The 15,862-nt window shown below is 42.2% G+C and overlaps 2 protein-coding genes across 6 annotated transcripts; both read left to right on the top strand.

The window, feature by feature from the left end:
• Window positions 1-430: 430 nt before the first annotated feature.
• LOC115132754 (PITH domain-containing protein 1-like) lies at window positions 431-4,361 on the top strand. Of its 4 annotated transcripts, none has more exons than XR_003864110.2 (5): window positions 431-712; window positions 2,235-2,278; window positions 2,395-2,463; window positions 2,908-3,009; window positions 3,516-4,361. XR_003864110.2 is itself a non-coding variant. In XM_029665491.2 (5 exons), the coding sequence occupies exons 1-5, from the start codon at window positions 542-544 to the stop codon at window positions 3,532-3,534; spliced, it is 351 nt and encodes a 116-aa protein (XP_029521351.1). In that variant the 5' UTR covers window positions 431-541; the 3' UTR covers window positions 3,535-4,361. The 4 variants fall into 4 exon arrangements, 2 of the variants coding, with proteins under 2 accessions (XP_029521351.1, XP_064876581.1); XR_003864111.2 differs by having other exon boundaries at window positions 2,395-2,467; XM_029665491.2 differs by having other exon boundaries at window positions 2,908-2,955.
• Window positions 4,362-4,534: 173 nt separating this feature from the next.
• Window positions 4,535-15,726, top strand: LOC115131680 (acyl-protein thioesterase 2-like). Of its 2 annotated transcripts, none has more exons than XM_029663588.2 (10): window positions 4,535-4,635; window positions 6,796-6,888; window positions 11,149-11,180; window positions 11,651-11,716; window positions 11,915-11,962; window positions 12,517-12,587; window positions 12,789-12,862; window positions 13,046-13,147; window positions 13,387-13,563; window positions 13,697-15,726. In XM_029663588.2, exons 2-10 carry the CDS (start codon window positions 6,811-6,813, stop codon window positions 13,745-13,747), a joined length of 699 nt encoding a protein of 232 aa, XP_029519448.1. In that variant the 5' UTR covers window positions 4,535-4,635; window positions 6,796-6,810; the 3' UTR covers window positions 13,748-15,726. The 2 variants fall into 2 exon arrangements, with proteins under 2 accessions (XP_029519448.1, XP_029519449.1); XM_029663589.2 differs by lacking the exon at window positions 4,535-4,635 and adding an exon at window positions 5,413-5,436.
• The last annotated feature ends 136 nt before the right edge of the window (window positions 15,727-15,862 follow it).

Genomic DNA, 15,862 nt, shown 5'->3' with positions numbered 1-15,862 from the left:
CTCCTCACCTGGTTGTCTAGGTCTTAATTCGACAAACTGACGGGAAATAACGAAAACCAGCATACACTTGGCCCTCCATGGAATGAGTTTGAAACCCCTGCATTAAGGTGTCTAATAGAATAAACCTCGCAAAAAGGAATGTAAGATTGACATCAATAAATGCATTTCAATAGCTTCCAAACTATGTTTTACAATGTTGGGGTAGTGCCAAAATGGAGGCACAGTGGCTTCAACACGGCGTCCCCAATCAATTAGTATTTCTACTGTATATATAAATGATTTATAACTTATTGGTCAAAAATCTATTGAAACCTTGTGCTTGTTCATTGGTGTTGGCCAGGTCAATCAGAGAGCACTTTGGCGTTGTGCGTCTGTACGTCCATCTTGATTGGCTATTAACGTAAGTGTTATTTTAAAATGTTTCCTCTACTGAATGTTGTGGAAAAGTGAAACCAGTCAAGTCAGTCTGAAACCAATAACTTAGCTAGTTAGACAGCCGGTATCATCACTAGCTAGGGTTTACATATAGTTAGTACCCGCGATGTCTGGTCACGGCTGCTGTGAAGACGAGCACGAGCCAGCGGAACGGGGCCTGGAGTATGCACTTTATCGGCGCATTGACATCGAGAAACTGCAGTGCCTCAACGAAGCAAGAGAAGGCGATGGGAAACTCGTACTTAAACCATGGGATCAACGGACAGACAGGGAGAAGGTAATGTTATCGACTCATTGAACGTATAGTAAGTACATCTTAAATGAACCATTTTGGTGTAGAATCAATGAATCCCCCACTAAAATTACGTGGCTCTGCGTTAAATCAAATATTGAAAAAATGAACTCATTTTGTACACTGAACGAAATATGTACACAGGTGGTGCAATGTTTTAGTGTCAATGAGCCTTTCCTTAAAGCTGATCTGGACCTCTTCCATTGATGAAGTCAAATGTCCTCTTCTTCCATTGAAGGCCAATTTCTTATAACCTTTCTAATGTGATGAAGGGTCACTCACTCACTGTTGGTTAACTTTATCATAACTGTTATGTGATACTAATGAATTACTTATTTTTTATTTATTTATTATTTCACCTTTATTTAACCAGGTAAGCTAGTTGAGAACAAGTTCTCATTTGCAACTGCGACCTGGCCAAGATAAAGCATAGCAGTTCGACACATATGACAACAACACAGAGTTACACATGGAATGAACAAAACATACAGTCAATAATACAGTAGGAAAAAAAGCCTATATACAGTGAGTGCAAATAAGGGAGTTAATTAAGGCAATAAATAGGCCATGGTGGTGAAGTAATTACAATATGGCAATTAAACACTGCAATGGTAGATGTGCAAAAGATGGATGTGCAAGTAGAGATACTGTGGGGCAAAAGGAGCAAAATAAATAAATACAGTATGGGAATGATGTAGATAGATGGGCTGTATACAGATGGGCTATGAACAGGTGCAGTGATCTGTGAGCTGCTCTGACAGCTGGTTCTTAAAGCTAGTGAGGGAGATGGGAATCTCCAGCTTTAGTGATTTTTGCAGTTCGTTCCAGTCAGTGGCAGCAGAGAAGTTGAAGGAAAGGCGACCAAAGGAGGAATTGGCTTTGGGGGTGACCAGTGAGATATTCCTGCTGTAGCGCGTGCTACGGGTGGGTGCTGCTATGGTGACCAGCGAGCTGAGATAGGGCGGGGCTTTACCTAGCAGAGACTTGTAGATAACCTGTAGCCAGTGGGTTTGGCGACGAGTATGAAGCGAGGGCCAGCCAACGAGAGCGTACAGGTCGCAGTGGTGGGTAGTATATGGGGCTTTGGTGACAAAACGGATGGCACTGTGATAGACTACATCCAGTTTGCTGAGTAGAGTGTTGGAGGCTATTTTATAGATGACATCGCCGAAGTCAAGGATCGGTAGGATGGTCAGTTTTACGAGGGTATGTTTGGCAGCATGAGTGAAGGAAGCTTTGTTGCAAAATAGGAAGCTGATTCTAGATTTCATTTTTGATTGAAGATGCTTAATGTGAGTCTGGAAGGAGAGTTTACAGTCTAGCCAGACTAGGTATTTGTAGTTATCCATGTATTCTAAGTCAGAGCCGTCCAGAGTAGTGATGCTGGATGGGCGGGCAGGTGCGGGCAATGATTGGTTGAATAGCATGCATTTAGTTTTAATTGCATTTAAGAGCAGTTGAAATTATCTTGAATGAATTATCTTGAAACGGTCTCTATCTTCGGCAGTTTGTTGAGAGTGATGCTGATGAAGAGCTCCTGTTCAACATCCCGTAAGAACCCCCCTTCAACCCCTTTTTCACCCTTTCTTATTCTGTCATTTTAACTTTAAACTTGTTTCATCATATTATGTTTATGCGTTATCTTTCACAAATCATATTTTTCTCAGGTTCACCGGAAGGGTCAAGCTGAAAGGGATCGTCATCGCCGGTGAATCGCATCCTGCTGAAATGAGACTGTGAGTGAGTACTGTTTCACCTTGAGCCAGTGTAGCATGTATCAACTCTTTGAGATTTGATGGTTTATTACTCACAACAAGTCAACAGGTGTGTATTAATTTGTGCAAAAGGGGTTACAACGGGAAATGTTTTACAACAAGTTTCTATTGGACATATTCCGGTAGGTCCCTCCCCGTTTAATTATGTTTGCTTCTGTTTGCTTTCGTTTGGTTCATAGTGAATACACCCCCAGCTCTGAGACCGCTGTGCAAACTGAAAGAGCAAGTATTGTAGTTAGCTTATTGCTCCGTGAGTGACATTTGACTCATTCGTCACACCGTGAGATCAAGACGGCTAGGGACAAATTAGATCGCTTCTGCTACATCGGCATGGAACTGCATTTGATTTATTGTCAGCGTGTGTGGTTTTGATAACTGTGTGTTGTTGTTGCATTGTCCCTGTAGATACAAGAACATACCCCACATGTCCTTTGACACATGCAGAGAACCTGAGTAAGTCTTCCGTCTCAATAGAGATCCACTGGCTCAGCTGGAATACCTAACTAAGTAAGAGCAACAGAGGTGCGCAAACACACTTAAAGTATTATTGTTTTCCAAGAAAACCATGGGGTTTATGGTCATTGCTCACCCATAGACTATTTCGGAGACAAAATAACAAAACCATTATGCCTAAGTACCCACCAAACCTAAAACACACCAAACGAATCTATCCTAAATTGACATTCTTTCCAGAATTGCCCGTTTTTTCCAACGTTAATCACTTGTCAGTTCACATATCACGTAACTTTGGGACAGAGTCCACACGGGTCTACTACATTGGGCTGAGAGGGGAGTACTCCCAGGTGAGAACAAACATGAGACCAACGTTCAGTAAATGATCTTATACAGCTCAGACAGTGTATGCCTCGGCTGAGTTTATTTTTCTTATTGCTCTAAGGATTTCCAGAATTGTTTCACTTATGTATCAGGCTTTACTCTGACTTATATGTTGTCCATTTTTTTTAAAATGGCAACACACCTCACCTTTGTCTCATCTGTTTTCTTCCTCCCAGGCTCATAGGCATGAACTGACCATCTGCAACTACGACGTGTCGGCTAACCCCGCAGACCATAAAGTCGACAGCATCATCCCACAAACAAATGTCATCTCCTGAGAGAAAGGAGGGGCGGGATAGTTGCATTGACAGAGATGGGTCAAAAGGAAGTGTGTACTTAGGCCTGGTGGGTGAACTTTCTCATTGGAGGTCAGGTATGCCTAATACTAAACATAAGTGTCTAATCTGGATTTTCTCAGTTACACTTATTGTACCACCGAGTGGAGCCTGAAAGAAGTACGTTTTCGTTTGGTAAATTAATACATTTAATGTCAGTTGCTGGTAACCCTGTGATAAAGCATCACGGTGCTTTTATCTAAAACTATATCTGGTCGCTGTCTGCCACCTAGTGGTTTGTTGTAATATGACAACTTGTCTCAGCAAAATTGGTATGACTCAAATCCCCTGCAGTGGGAGCTCACTCACATTATTTCAGCCAAGCTCTGAATGGCATGGTAATAATGTGACTATGTAGACATTTTGACACAACCAAAGTAGATCAGCATAAGGTTTTCATTTGATTAGACTCATATACACACACTTACTTTAGGGGTGAGTTGCTTACTATACCACACAGCTTTCTTTGACACCCACCAAACACAAAAGCTATTTAACTCATGATTTCATTGCATTATTAATGTGGTGTCACATTGCGGTCTATGACCGCCAGTGGCTGAATGTGATGGCTTGGTGCGACATATTGGAGTTGGGAATTTGCTATATGCGTAGGCTGAGAAATAGAAAATGTCCTCGGCTGTTGTGTGTAATGTAATTATTTGAACAATAAAGATGCGTTACATAATATATTTTTTAATTTGTATAGAATTTATTTGAAATGTTGATTTTGGATTAATAAAAGGCAGTATTGTTATTTGTGTAAAAATATGCTCTTTGCATTTGGTATAATTTATTTGTTTAGTGTAAATTGGACTAGAATATATTGCCTATCAATTGGAGGGGTGTACGGTAAGCGCGAACTCGAGAAAGGGTTTGTACGTCATCATGACGTCACGTCGAAGAATCCCCGCCCCTCGACACCAGTAGCGGAAGTTCTGTTGATATTCTTGGACAGCAATTGGTGAGTGTATGAATTTATATTAGCGGGCCGCGGTTTTACAATAATCATTTACCCCGTCCGTACCGAACCCACATGGGCCTTCGGTTACCACTGGGGTTCAAGGGCATGGGAAAACGATGTATTCAAATACCTGGTCGAATTTAGGCCACATGTCATTCGAACCAAGCTCGAATGGCAGCGGAAGGCAGTGTACTGAGACGTTACAGATTGCTGCTGTGTGGTTAGCTTTCTAAACTAGGCATTGTGAGGATTTATAGCCCGCTAAACGGACTGTAACTAACTAGCTTTTCCGTGTTTGAAACAATCTAGCTAGTGGCTTTGCACTAATCCTCTCCCGAATTCTCCCACCGGGTCGCTCAACGACTGGGTTAGTGAGCTAAGCTGCTTCTCAGCCCCATTGTTTCTTCATCCCCACCCCTTCCTTTCCTTTAGCTAGCGAATGAACAAAATATCCGTAACCTGAATCGCAGGTTGTCTATGTATAGCCAGCCACACATGTCTACTTCAAATTATCGAAATAAAGTCATGTAAAAAGATAACTGACTTATGTTGCAAGTAGCCACACCAACTAGTTAGCCTGCATAACCAAGCTGGCTTTTAAAATTAGGGGGTGTAAATCATTAGTCCAAACAGTTCCGTTTTGCAACTACAGCTAGATTTTCTATTGGAACAATTCAGGTAGGTCCCTCCCTGTTCCGTTTAAGAACCGTTTTGCAACATAATCGTCGGAATGAATACACCCAGGTGTTGCTGGTGAAGGACTGCTATACTGACTGCCGCATATGACTTGATGCTTGCCAGGTGGATAGAATTTATGCACCGGGTTTACCTTACAGGGCCTTTATCCCAGTAATTATTGCTCTTGACTACTGAGGAAATCGAGCCATTAGCTGCTGTAAATGCAAGTGAATAAAGAGCCAAGGCGGGACATTTTCTTACGCCAACCACTGAACCAGTCAACGTTTAGTTTGTCCTAGACAGTTTAATGCAAGTCAGATGGGAACTCGTGATGTTGTAGCCGTGCATGGACGGCATTGTTTGTATCACAAGCAGAAGCCTTGCGCAGAGGGAGAGAGAGGAGTGACTGAAATCAGTGTATTTCCACCCGATTAGCTATTTGTGGTCTTTCTGTTATCTCTGAAGGGACTGGGAATGTTTGACTTGCAAACACAATTATAGTCTGCCTAACATTAAGTGGTGGTATAAAGTCAAAGACTACATTGGCATGCTGGAACAAAGCCTCCTCTGTGTCATTGATGCTAGATGCTACTATCCAATTGCTTCAGAACAGGCCTATCAGAGAGCACATCTCTGGTTAATGCAATCTGGGGTCCTTGGTACGTCCCTACCGTAACCATAACTTATACCTAACCTTAACCATTTTAAATGTCAACTTCAATTTGGTATGGATGTCCCGAGGATCCTGGATAGCAATGGACCAAGTGCTGTAGGCCTACCTGCCTGGGGGAATCGTATAGTTTGGTCTATTAAAGCGTGCAATAGCTGACACGGTCGCAAGGAAATGAGGCAAAGGCACAATGAGCATGCGTGTCACTGCAGTTTAGAAAGTTATTGTGATGTGTGATGCACGGCCCTGTTCTTTCTCCCTATTGAGCCTGTCATTATCATTCCCCTGATTTGGCTCTTTTCTGTCTCTCCCTTTGCTTTCACTAACTGCCGGTCATTAGGTGGGTGGAATTGTAACTAACTCTGTGTATGATCTCCCTGAAGATTAAACCTCCTTACTTTTCCGTTTATTTTCTCCTCCCATTGTTTCTTTCTCTCTTGCTCACCTCATCTTTTTGTTGTCATATGTCACTCAACCTGACTTTGAGGGTATTAAAAGTTGACTTTGAAAACAATATGCTCTAGCTAGCCGATATCCCTTATCAGTGGATAGGCAGTGGCATCAGTCCTAGCCTATTGGCATCTTGGTTAATTACATAAATACAGTTAGGAGGAGTACATTTAGTTGAGTTTCAAAACTTGCTGACTGAAGAGATTCTTCTCAGTATTCAGCCTGTCTCTTTGGTTCAAAGCAGCCATAATCTGTGGGATGTTCAGTTCTTTTGTCATCATGTCTGTCCCTATGCTGAATAGCTGCGTTGCTAACCAGCCAACGTCACTGATATGCCCTTTCCCCCCCTGTCCTCTCTCTAGCACCCCTTACAGTGTATGTGTGGCAACAACATGTCTCTGCCGCTGCTTGCCGAGGCTGTGACGGTGTCTGGGACAGAGAAGGAGACCGCTGCGGTGAGAGACCACACCAACACCATACTGTAACTTATGGCATCCATCAGCAAATTTGCCCACTTGTTGCAAAGTATCAAAGGAAGTGGAAGAGTTGCCTTGCTAAACCTAATTTGTAGTTTCAGAGGCACTGTAAACTAGGGTTGGGACGATACTAGTATTGCAGTATTTTTTTTCCATGGCAAAAATTTTATACAAGTCTTTAGTTCTTTAAAAACCTGCTGTAGGTAAAATATTGGGTTCTTTGAATTGGAAAATAATATCGAATGCGCGACCCAGGCTGGCAAAACCCTGGATCATTGTTATTCTAAGCCCTCTTCCGCCCTCGTTTCGGAATATCTGACCACAACTCCATTTTGTTGCTCCCAGCTTATAGACCGAAACTAAAACAGGAAGCGTCCGTGCTCAGGTCTGTTCAACGCTGGTCCAACCAATCGGATTCCACGCTTCAAGATTGCTTCGATCACGTGCACTGGGATATGTTCCGTATAGCGTCGGACAATAACATTGATGAATACGCTGATTCGGTGAGCGAGTTTATTAGCAAGTGCATCAGTGATGTTGTACCCACAGCATCTATTAAAACATTCCCCAACCAGAAACCGTGGATTGATGGCAGCATTCGCGCAAAACTGAAAGCGTCAACCACTGCTTTTAATCAGGGCAAGGTGACCGAATACAAACAGTGTAGCTATTTCCTCCGCAAGGCAATCAAACAAGCTAAGCGTCAGTACAGAGACAAAGTAGAGTCGCAATTCAACGCCTCAGACACGAGAGGTATGTGGCAGGGTCTACAGTCAATCACGGACTACAAAAGGAAAACCAGCCCTGTTGCGGACCACGATGTGTTGCTCCCAGACAAACTAAACTTCTTTGCTCGCTTTGAGGACAACACAGTGCCACTGACACGGCCCAAAACCTGCGGGCTCTCCTTCACTGCAGCCAACGTGAGTAAAACATTTAAACGTGTTAACCCTCGCAAGGCTGCTGGCCCAGACAGCATCCCTAGCCGCATCCACAGAGCATGCGCAGACCAGCTGGCTGGTGTGTTTACAGACATATTCAATCAATCCTTATCCCAGTCTGCTGTTCCCACATGCTTCAAGAGGGCCTGTTCCCAAGAAAGCGAAGGTAAGTGAGCTAAATGACAATCGCCCCGTAGCACTCACTTCCGTCATCATGAAGTGTTTTGAGAGACTAGTCAAGGACCATATCACCTCCACCCTACCTGACACCCTAGACCCACTCCAAATTGCTTACCGCCCCAATAGGTCCACAGATGACGCAATCACACTGCCCTAACCTATCTGGACAAGAGGAATACCTATGTAAGAATGCTGTTCATCGACTACAGCTCAGCATTTAACACCATAGTACCCTCCAAACTCGTCATTAAGCTCGAGACCCTAGGTCTTGACACTGTCCTGTGCAACTGGGTCCTGGACTTCCTGACGGGCCGCCCCCAGGTGGTGAGGGTAGGTAACATCTCCACCCCGCTGATCCTCAACACTGGGGCCCCACAAGGGTGCGTTCTCAGCCCTCTCCTGTACTCCCTGTTCACCCATATGACTGTGTGGCCATGCACGCCTCCAACTCAATCATCAAGTTTGCAGACAACACCTCTTCAATCTCAGGAGGCTGAAGAAATTCGGCTTGTCACCAAAAGCACTCACAAACTTCTACAGATGCACAATCGAGAGCATCCTGTCAGGCTGTATCACCACCTTGTACGGCAACTGCTCCACCCACAACAGTAAGGCTCTCCAGAGGGTAGTGAAGGTTGCACAACGCATCACCTACCTACCCTCCAGGACACCTACACCATCCGATGTCACAGGAAGGCCAAAAAGATCATCAAGGACCTCGCTATCATCCAGAAGGCGAGGTCAATGCAGATTAGAGGTCGACCGATTATGATTTTTCAACGCCGATACCGATTTATTGGAGGACCAAAAAAAGCCGATTCCGATTAATCGGTTTAAACATTTTTTTTTTACATTTTTTTAATGATTTTTTATTATTTTTACATTTTTTTTTTTTTTTTTTTTTTTTCATTTTTATAAAAAAAAAAATGTATATTTAATTTTTTATTTGTAATAATGACAATTACAACAATAATTAATGAACACTTATTTTAACTTAATATAATACATAAATAAAATCAATTTAGTCTCCAATAAATAATGAAACCGGTTCAATTTGGTTTAAATAATGCAAAAACAAAGTTTTGGCGAAGAAAGTAAAAGTGCAATATGTGCTATGTAAGAAAGCTAATGTTGACATGAGAACATATGAAAGCTCGTGGTCCTTTTTAACATGAGTCTTCAATATTCCCAGGTAAGAAGTTTTAGGTTGTAGTTATTATAGGACTATTTCCCTCTATACCATTTTGTATTTCATTAACCTTTGACTATTAGATGTTCTTATAGGCACTTTAGTAATTGCCAGTGTAACAGTATAGCTTCCGTCCCTCTCCTCGCTCCTCCCTGGGCTCGAACCAGCAACACGACAACAGCCTCCATCGAAGCAGTGTTACCCATGCAGAGCAACTAGAAGGCTCAGAGCGAGTGATGTTTGAAACGCTATTAGCGTGCGCTAACTAGCTAGCCATTTCACTTCGGTTACACCAGCCTCACCTCGGGAGTTGATAGGCTTGAAGTCATAAACAGCGCAATGCTTGACGCACAATGAAGAGCTTCTGGCAAAACGCACGAAAGTGCTGTTTGAATGAATGTTTACGCGCCTGCTTCTGCCTACCACCGCTCAGTCAGATACTTGTATGCTTGTATGCTCAGTCAGATTATATGCAACGCAGGACACGCTAGATAATATCTAGTAATATCATCAACCATGTGTAGTTAATTAGTGATTATGATTGTTTTTTATAAGATAAGTTTAATGCTAGCTAGCAACTTACCTTGGCTTACTGCATTCGCGTAACAGGCAGTCTCCTTGTGGAGTGCAACGAGAGCGAGGCAGGTCGTTATTGCGTTGGACTAGTTAACTGTAAGGTTGCCAGATTGGATCCCCCGAGCTGACAAGGTGAAAATGTGTCGTTCTGCCCCTGAACGAGGCAGTTAACCCAGCGTTCCTAGGCCGTCATTGAAAATAAGAATGTATTCTTAATAACTGACTTGCCTAGTTAAATAAAGGTATATTTAAAAAATCGGCAAATAGGCTACCAAAAATACTGATTTCCGATTGTTATGAAAACTTGAAATCGTCCCTAATTATTCGGCCATTCCGATTAATCGGTCGACTTCTAGTACAGATGCATCAAAACGGGGACCGAGAGACTGCAAAACAGCTTCTATCTCAAAGCCATCAGACTGTTAAACAGCCATCACTAACATTAAGTGCCTGCTGCCAACATACTGACTCAAATCTCTAGCCACTTTAATAATGAAACATTTATTACATAAATTTATCACTAGCCACTTTAAACAATGCCACTTTATATAATGTTTACATACACTACTCATCTCATATGTATTTACTGTACTCTATACCATCTACTGCATCTTGCCTATGCCGTTCGGCCTTCGCTCATTCATATATTTTTATGTACATATTCTTATTCATTCCTTTACACTTGTGTGTGTGTATAAGGTAGTTGTTGTGAAATTGTTAGGTTAGATTACTTGTTCGATAATACTGCATGGTCGGAACTAGAAGCACAAGCATTTCGCTACACTCGCATTAACATCTGCTAACCATGTGTATGTGACAAATCAAATTTGATTTGACGTTCGTTACCAATTCAACCAAATGTAAATAACATAAAAACGTTGAACTGCCGTCTGTGCCCTGTGGGAAATGATTTGGTATGGTTGCCAGCCCTATCAGAACTGTGCTATGTTAAAATATTGCAGCTTGAAGGCATAACAAACTGATTACACCAGTTATTTGGGTCTGTAAGCACTTGTAAGGTCAAAACTAACTCTATTGAATTCACTTGTGAATGCTCATATTTGATTTTTACAGAATTAAAATTCATTTTAATTTTTTAAAATGTTTTTTTTTAACGTTCTATCTGGCTCGCCAAATTCATTTTCTTTCTCTTATGCTGCCTCTGATTAAATAATATTATTTAGCGTTGGCAAGCAGTAATATCAACTGAGTAGGAATTTGCCCTTTGTTGTTGTTGGGCCTGATTCACTTGTACATGGTGTTCATATGCAATACAGTGCAGTAGCCATTGGTGTTCTTTGTGGTTCGTAATGCACCATTGACCATTTTACAATCTCCCCAAATCTACCACAGGTGATCTTCCTTCATGGTTTGGGTGACTCGGGGTGAGTTTTCTGTCTGAAGCCTGTTGCATGCTTCCCAGTCAACATTTTGCATATATTATAACAACATTTTGAGACGTTTTGGTGTTCGGCAGGCAAGTCGAAGTTCGGTAGCCTGCAAAAACGTGAAAATCAAGATAATTTTTACAGTTAGATTAATTCAGACTATTTTGAGCAAGTGTGCACCTTCATATATACGGTCATGGTGTATACTGACTATGTTGTTGCTACGGCGTCTCAAGAGGGACAAATGGTAAAAATATCTTATTTAAAAAAAAAAAAAAAGCGGTAGTCATTTAAGGGAGTATGAGAGGCACAGACATTCACTTTGCCTAGCCAAGTTCTGCTATGAGGAAACCGAACCTAGTATGCGGGCGCCTTTATACTCTGTATAAATCGTTTTGTCTTATAGCCTAATCTGTAAAGAGTACAATGTTCTCTTTCTGATTTGCTCTTTTTCTTCCTGTTGTCAGGCATGGCTGGGCAGATGCCATGACGGCTATCCAACTGCCACATGTAAAGTATATCTGCCCCCACGCGTAAGTCTGTATGATTATCTGTCATTTTCTGACAAGTTTATTTCTCTGCTTAATGCCTCTGTCTCAATTTCCAGAGTAGGATGTAATAAGAGAGTTGAGTCTTATATTTGGTAGTGTCTCATCTCTGATCTTTCCATACAACCACTTTGTATTCCTCCACCCATGTGTACTTAAATTGACTCACTTGTTTGTCCGCAGGCCCAGAATCCCCGTCACTCTCAATATGAAGATGACCATGCCCTCATGGTGAGTCATATGTTTGCCCTGATCTGAAAAATATGTCATTGGCCAATGGCTTGACTCTAACCTACACTTCAGTGGGAAAATATTTCCTTTTGGTAAGAGATTTGTTGAACAAGGATTTCCTTCAAAGACGGATTCACACACACACACTACCAGGATACCAGGGGCACATAACATATACAGTGAGCTCCAAAAGTATTGGGACAGTGACATATTTTTTGTTGTTTTGGCTCTGTACTCCAGCATTTTGGATTTGAAATAATACAATGATTGAGGTTAAAGTGCAGACTGTCAGCTTTAATCTCAGGGAATTTGAGCTTTTGGTCCCCTAAAATATACAAAAAGTGCTGTAATTTCTAAGTGGTTCATCCGATATGGATGAAAAAAAAAACACATTTAAAGCTGACAGTCTGCACTTTCACCTCATCGACATTGAATCATTTCAAATCCAAAGTGCTTGAGTACAGAGCCAAAACAACAAAACATTTCACTGTGCCAATACTTTTGGAGGTCACTGTATGAGATGCGTATTAAATCGACTGACCGTGGATCTGTAGGTTTGACCTGATGGGTCTCAGCCCAGATTCTCCAGAGGACGAGGCTGGCATCAAGAGGGCAGCGGAGAACAGTAAGTCATTCAGTGTGACACCAGTACTATACATCATATATATATATATATAAAATAGCATTGTAGATGCATATAGGTATCATACCAAGCCCTATTCACATAACCATGTTAGCTAAAGCACAATATGCATCATTATTAGACATTATCAGCCCCACTATGTACTGTAGATGTTCAATTTCTGTTTTTCACTCTATTCCACAGTCAAGGCCATAATCGACCATGAGGCAAAGAATGGGATACCCGCCAATCGTGTGCTGCTTGGAGGGTTCTCTCAGGTAAGCGTCAATGTGAATCGCTATGGAGGTGTTGTGCAAATGAAGTCCTCTTTTTCGAGTTCCTGATTCTCTGTGATTTATTTTTGGCAACATTGCTGTTTAAACTGTGTAAACCATGTGAACATCTCTATAGCGCTCAACCCATTCTACCTCTCTTTCCCTCTATTGTTCCATTTCTCCCAGGGTGGGGCTCTGTCCTTGTACACCGCTCTCACCTGTCAGCAGCAATTGGCGGGCGTGGTCGCTCTCAGTTGCTGGTTACCGCTTCACAAGAGTTTCCCACAGGTACAGCTACACAGCTTACTTGTTTGTACGGTACTCTCGGGGCCCCTGAACATTCCGCAGAGCTGTTTCTTTTATTACTGGGCTGGATTCCAAACTGGAAAATGTACTCTCCGTTTGTCTTGATGATTTTGCTGTGTAGGTATGAATGAACTGAATATGAGATTTGGTGTTAGAACCTGTTCTTGGTCTTCACTTTTTGCTTGTATTATTTGGATGTAATGGTCTGTTGTTCCCATTAGGCGGCGAGCGCCAGTGGGAACAGAGACATGCCCATACTGCAGTGTCATGGGGAGATGGACCCCATGATCCCAGTGCAGTTTGGGGCCATGACGGCCGAGAAGCTCAAGGTCATCGTCAACCCTCAGAAAATCACCTTCCGGACCTACCCGGGACTCATGCACAGCTCCTGTCCTCAGGTAAAAGGGGATTTTGGTTGTAACATGCATGAGTATCAATGTTCTATATGTGTTAATATTTTTCTATGAGTATCGGTGTGGAAGTATTCATGGTGTTCGGTTTCTTATAAGCCTCTTTATTTTGATTTTGCAGGAGATGGCAGCAGTGAAGGAATTCATTGAGAAGCAGTTGCCCCGAATCTGACCTCACCTCAACCCCACTGTGACCCTTAAACACTGACTTCTCACCTCTGACCTGCCATTCTCCCACTGGAAACAGCCATGAGCACTGCCCCCTCCCTCCCCATACATACACAGTAACACTTACTTTCACATATCATCATCATATACACACAATACATTTCATAAAAATCCAACCAACGCACATTATACTGGACACACCATTTATAAACGCACATTTGTTAACACACTGAAGTGCACCCACAAGTCTTACATTTTTGAGCGAGAATCACACACTCGCACAGTACATTCCCCTGGGATTCTTTTCTCTCTTATCCAACCCGCCATTGTCCCCTCTTTCTTTCTCTCAATCTCTCTCCTCCTTTCACAACCTCCACTCCTGTTTCCCTCCTATGCTGTGTGTGTCAGTGAGTCAGTGAAGCAGTTAGTGTGCAGGTGTCCCTGTTGCTAGATGCCACCCGGTGTCAGAGAGCCTGGCTCAGGTTCAGCAGCCTGTGGTTCTGGTCCTCAGGCCCCGAGGTCTGGTGCCGTCTGGAGTGACTCTGGTGCCGTCTGGAGTGACTGGTGCCGTCTGGAGTGACTCTGGTGCCACGCTGCTCTGCATGCTGTTCCCAACGGGTTCACGGCCACTGGTGGGGTTGTGGTCACACCCCAGCTACCCATGGGATGCCCCTGTTACTCCTGGGTGCCCCTACTTGTGCTGATTCAAATATCTGACACTATTATTAAAATAAATAAAGGAAACCTATGGATCATTACTTTTGCCACCATCTTCTGTTCTTTACCGCAATTTAGGGCTATTGAGGATGTGGATAAAGTGTACATTTTATGATTTATTTTGTTTGACATGAATGGGAATGATAACAAAAATGAAGTGGCAGGATTTCATAAAAATGTATTGACTGACAAAGATTAAAATGTTGAATTACATGCACCTTAAATGGCTTAGGGCTTTAAAAAATCCTAGAAATGAAAGCTAAACCTAGATTGGTCATGTCTCACACCAGATGGAACCAGTCCAGGATGTAAAGTGTAGTAGACACAACTGGACTCATTTGACTGCAGCTCTTCCTAGCTGTTCCCTCTCAGCATCTAGCATTTGACCAGTGAGCCAAGTTCCATTCCATCCATGTGTCCAGCACAAATCAGTCTCGGCTCTCACGCTGACAGGTCATTTTTACTGTCGGAACAAAACCATTTACTCATTTGACAACTTACTGGCACCCACTAGTAAAGTGTGAAAAGGTCAGAGTTAACTCTGAAAATGGTTATACACTGGGAAGGCTTTGATAGAAAGAAGCTGTTCCTTTTAATTGAAGGGTGATTTTTTTTTTTAAAGCATTAATCTTGAACAACTTGTGGCTCTTGGGTGTATGACTTTTAACAGAGTTAGTGTGCTAAAATAAGATGTTCTGTCTTTTCCTTTAGTCAATGTTTTCTCTCTTTATGATGACCTATTCTGTGTTACTGAAACCTCATTTAAAAGGGTAGACATTGGAGAATTGAAAAATCTGTATCGATTGTTCCGCTATTTAATGAATGTCTCTTACTGCCTAATTTGTCTCTTATGACATCTTTCCCCATGTCACCTTCCTTGAACCAACACATCTGTTGTTACTTTTCACTTGTACAAGTGGGCTACATTTAGCATTTTCTCTGTTCCTTTCTCTTTTATTTGTCTTCCATCCCTTTTTTGCCTTCTCGTCCAATCCTATCACCTAATTCCATGTGGGAGAAGGTTGGATAAAGTGTCTCATATGTTCTCCTGAGTTGTACTTTTGTCTTTGTTTGAATTTTTACGCTTGTGACTCATTTTTGATCTGTCATTTTGTCTCAATGTGTTCGGTCACTTTGTCATCTCATCTTTGTGTCTGTTAATTTGACTGGCTTAAAACATGTTGAGCGACTGTTTGTCCCTCAGGTTATTTTATTTTTCCCAAGACACCTGTATGTGTGGAATAAATGATGCAAATAACAACAGTGCATTTGAGTTGAGTGTTTTTGTGGAATGGTTATGGTAGTATTATTCTGGTCTGTGAACTGTGCATCGCATCGTTCAAGAAATTGGGGACATCCAAAGTGTGCATGTGTACGTCTCTTGTGCAGAGACTTCTGCAGT

The sequence above is a fragment of the Oncorhynchus nerka genome, linkage group LG7, assembly GCF_034236695.1.
Source record: "Oncorhynchus nerka isolate Pitt River linkage group LG7, Oner_Uvic_2.0, whole genome shotgun sequence".
Lineage (NCBI taxonomy): Eukaryota > Metazoa > Chordata > Actinopteri > Salmoniformes > Salmonidae > Oncorhynchus > Oncorhynchus nerka.
Note: the sequence above shows the minus strand (reverse complement) of the source record. Positions and strands in the feature narration are given on the sequence as shown.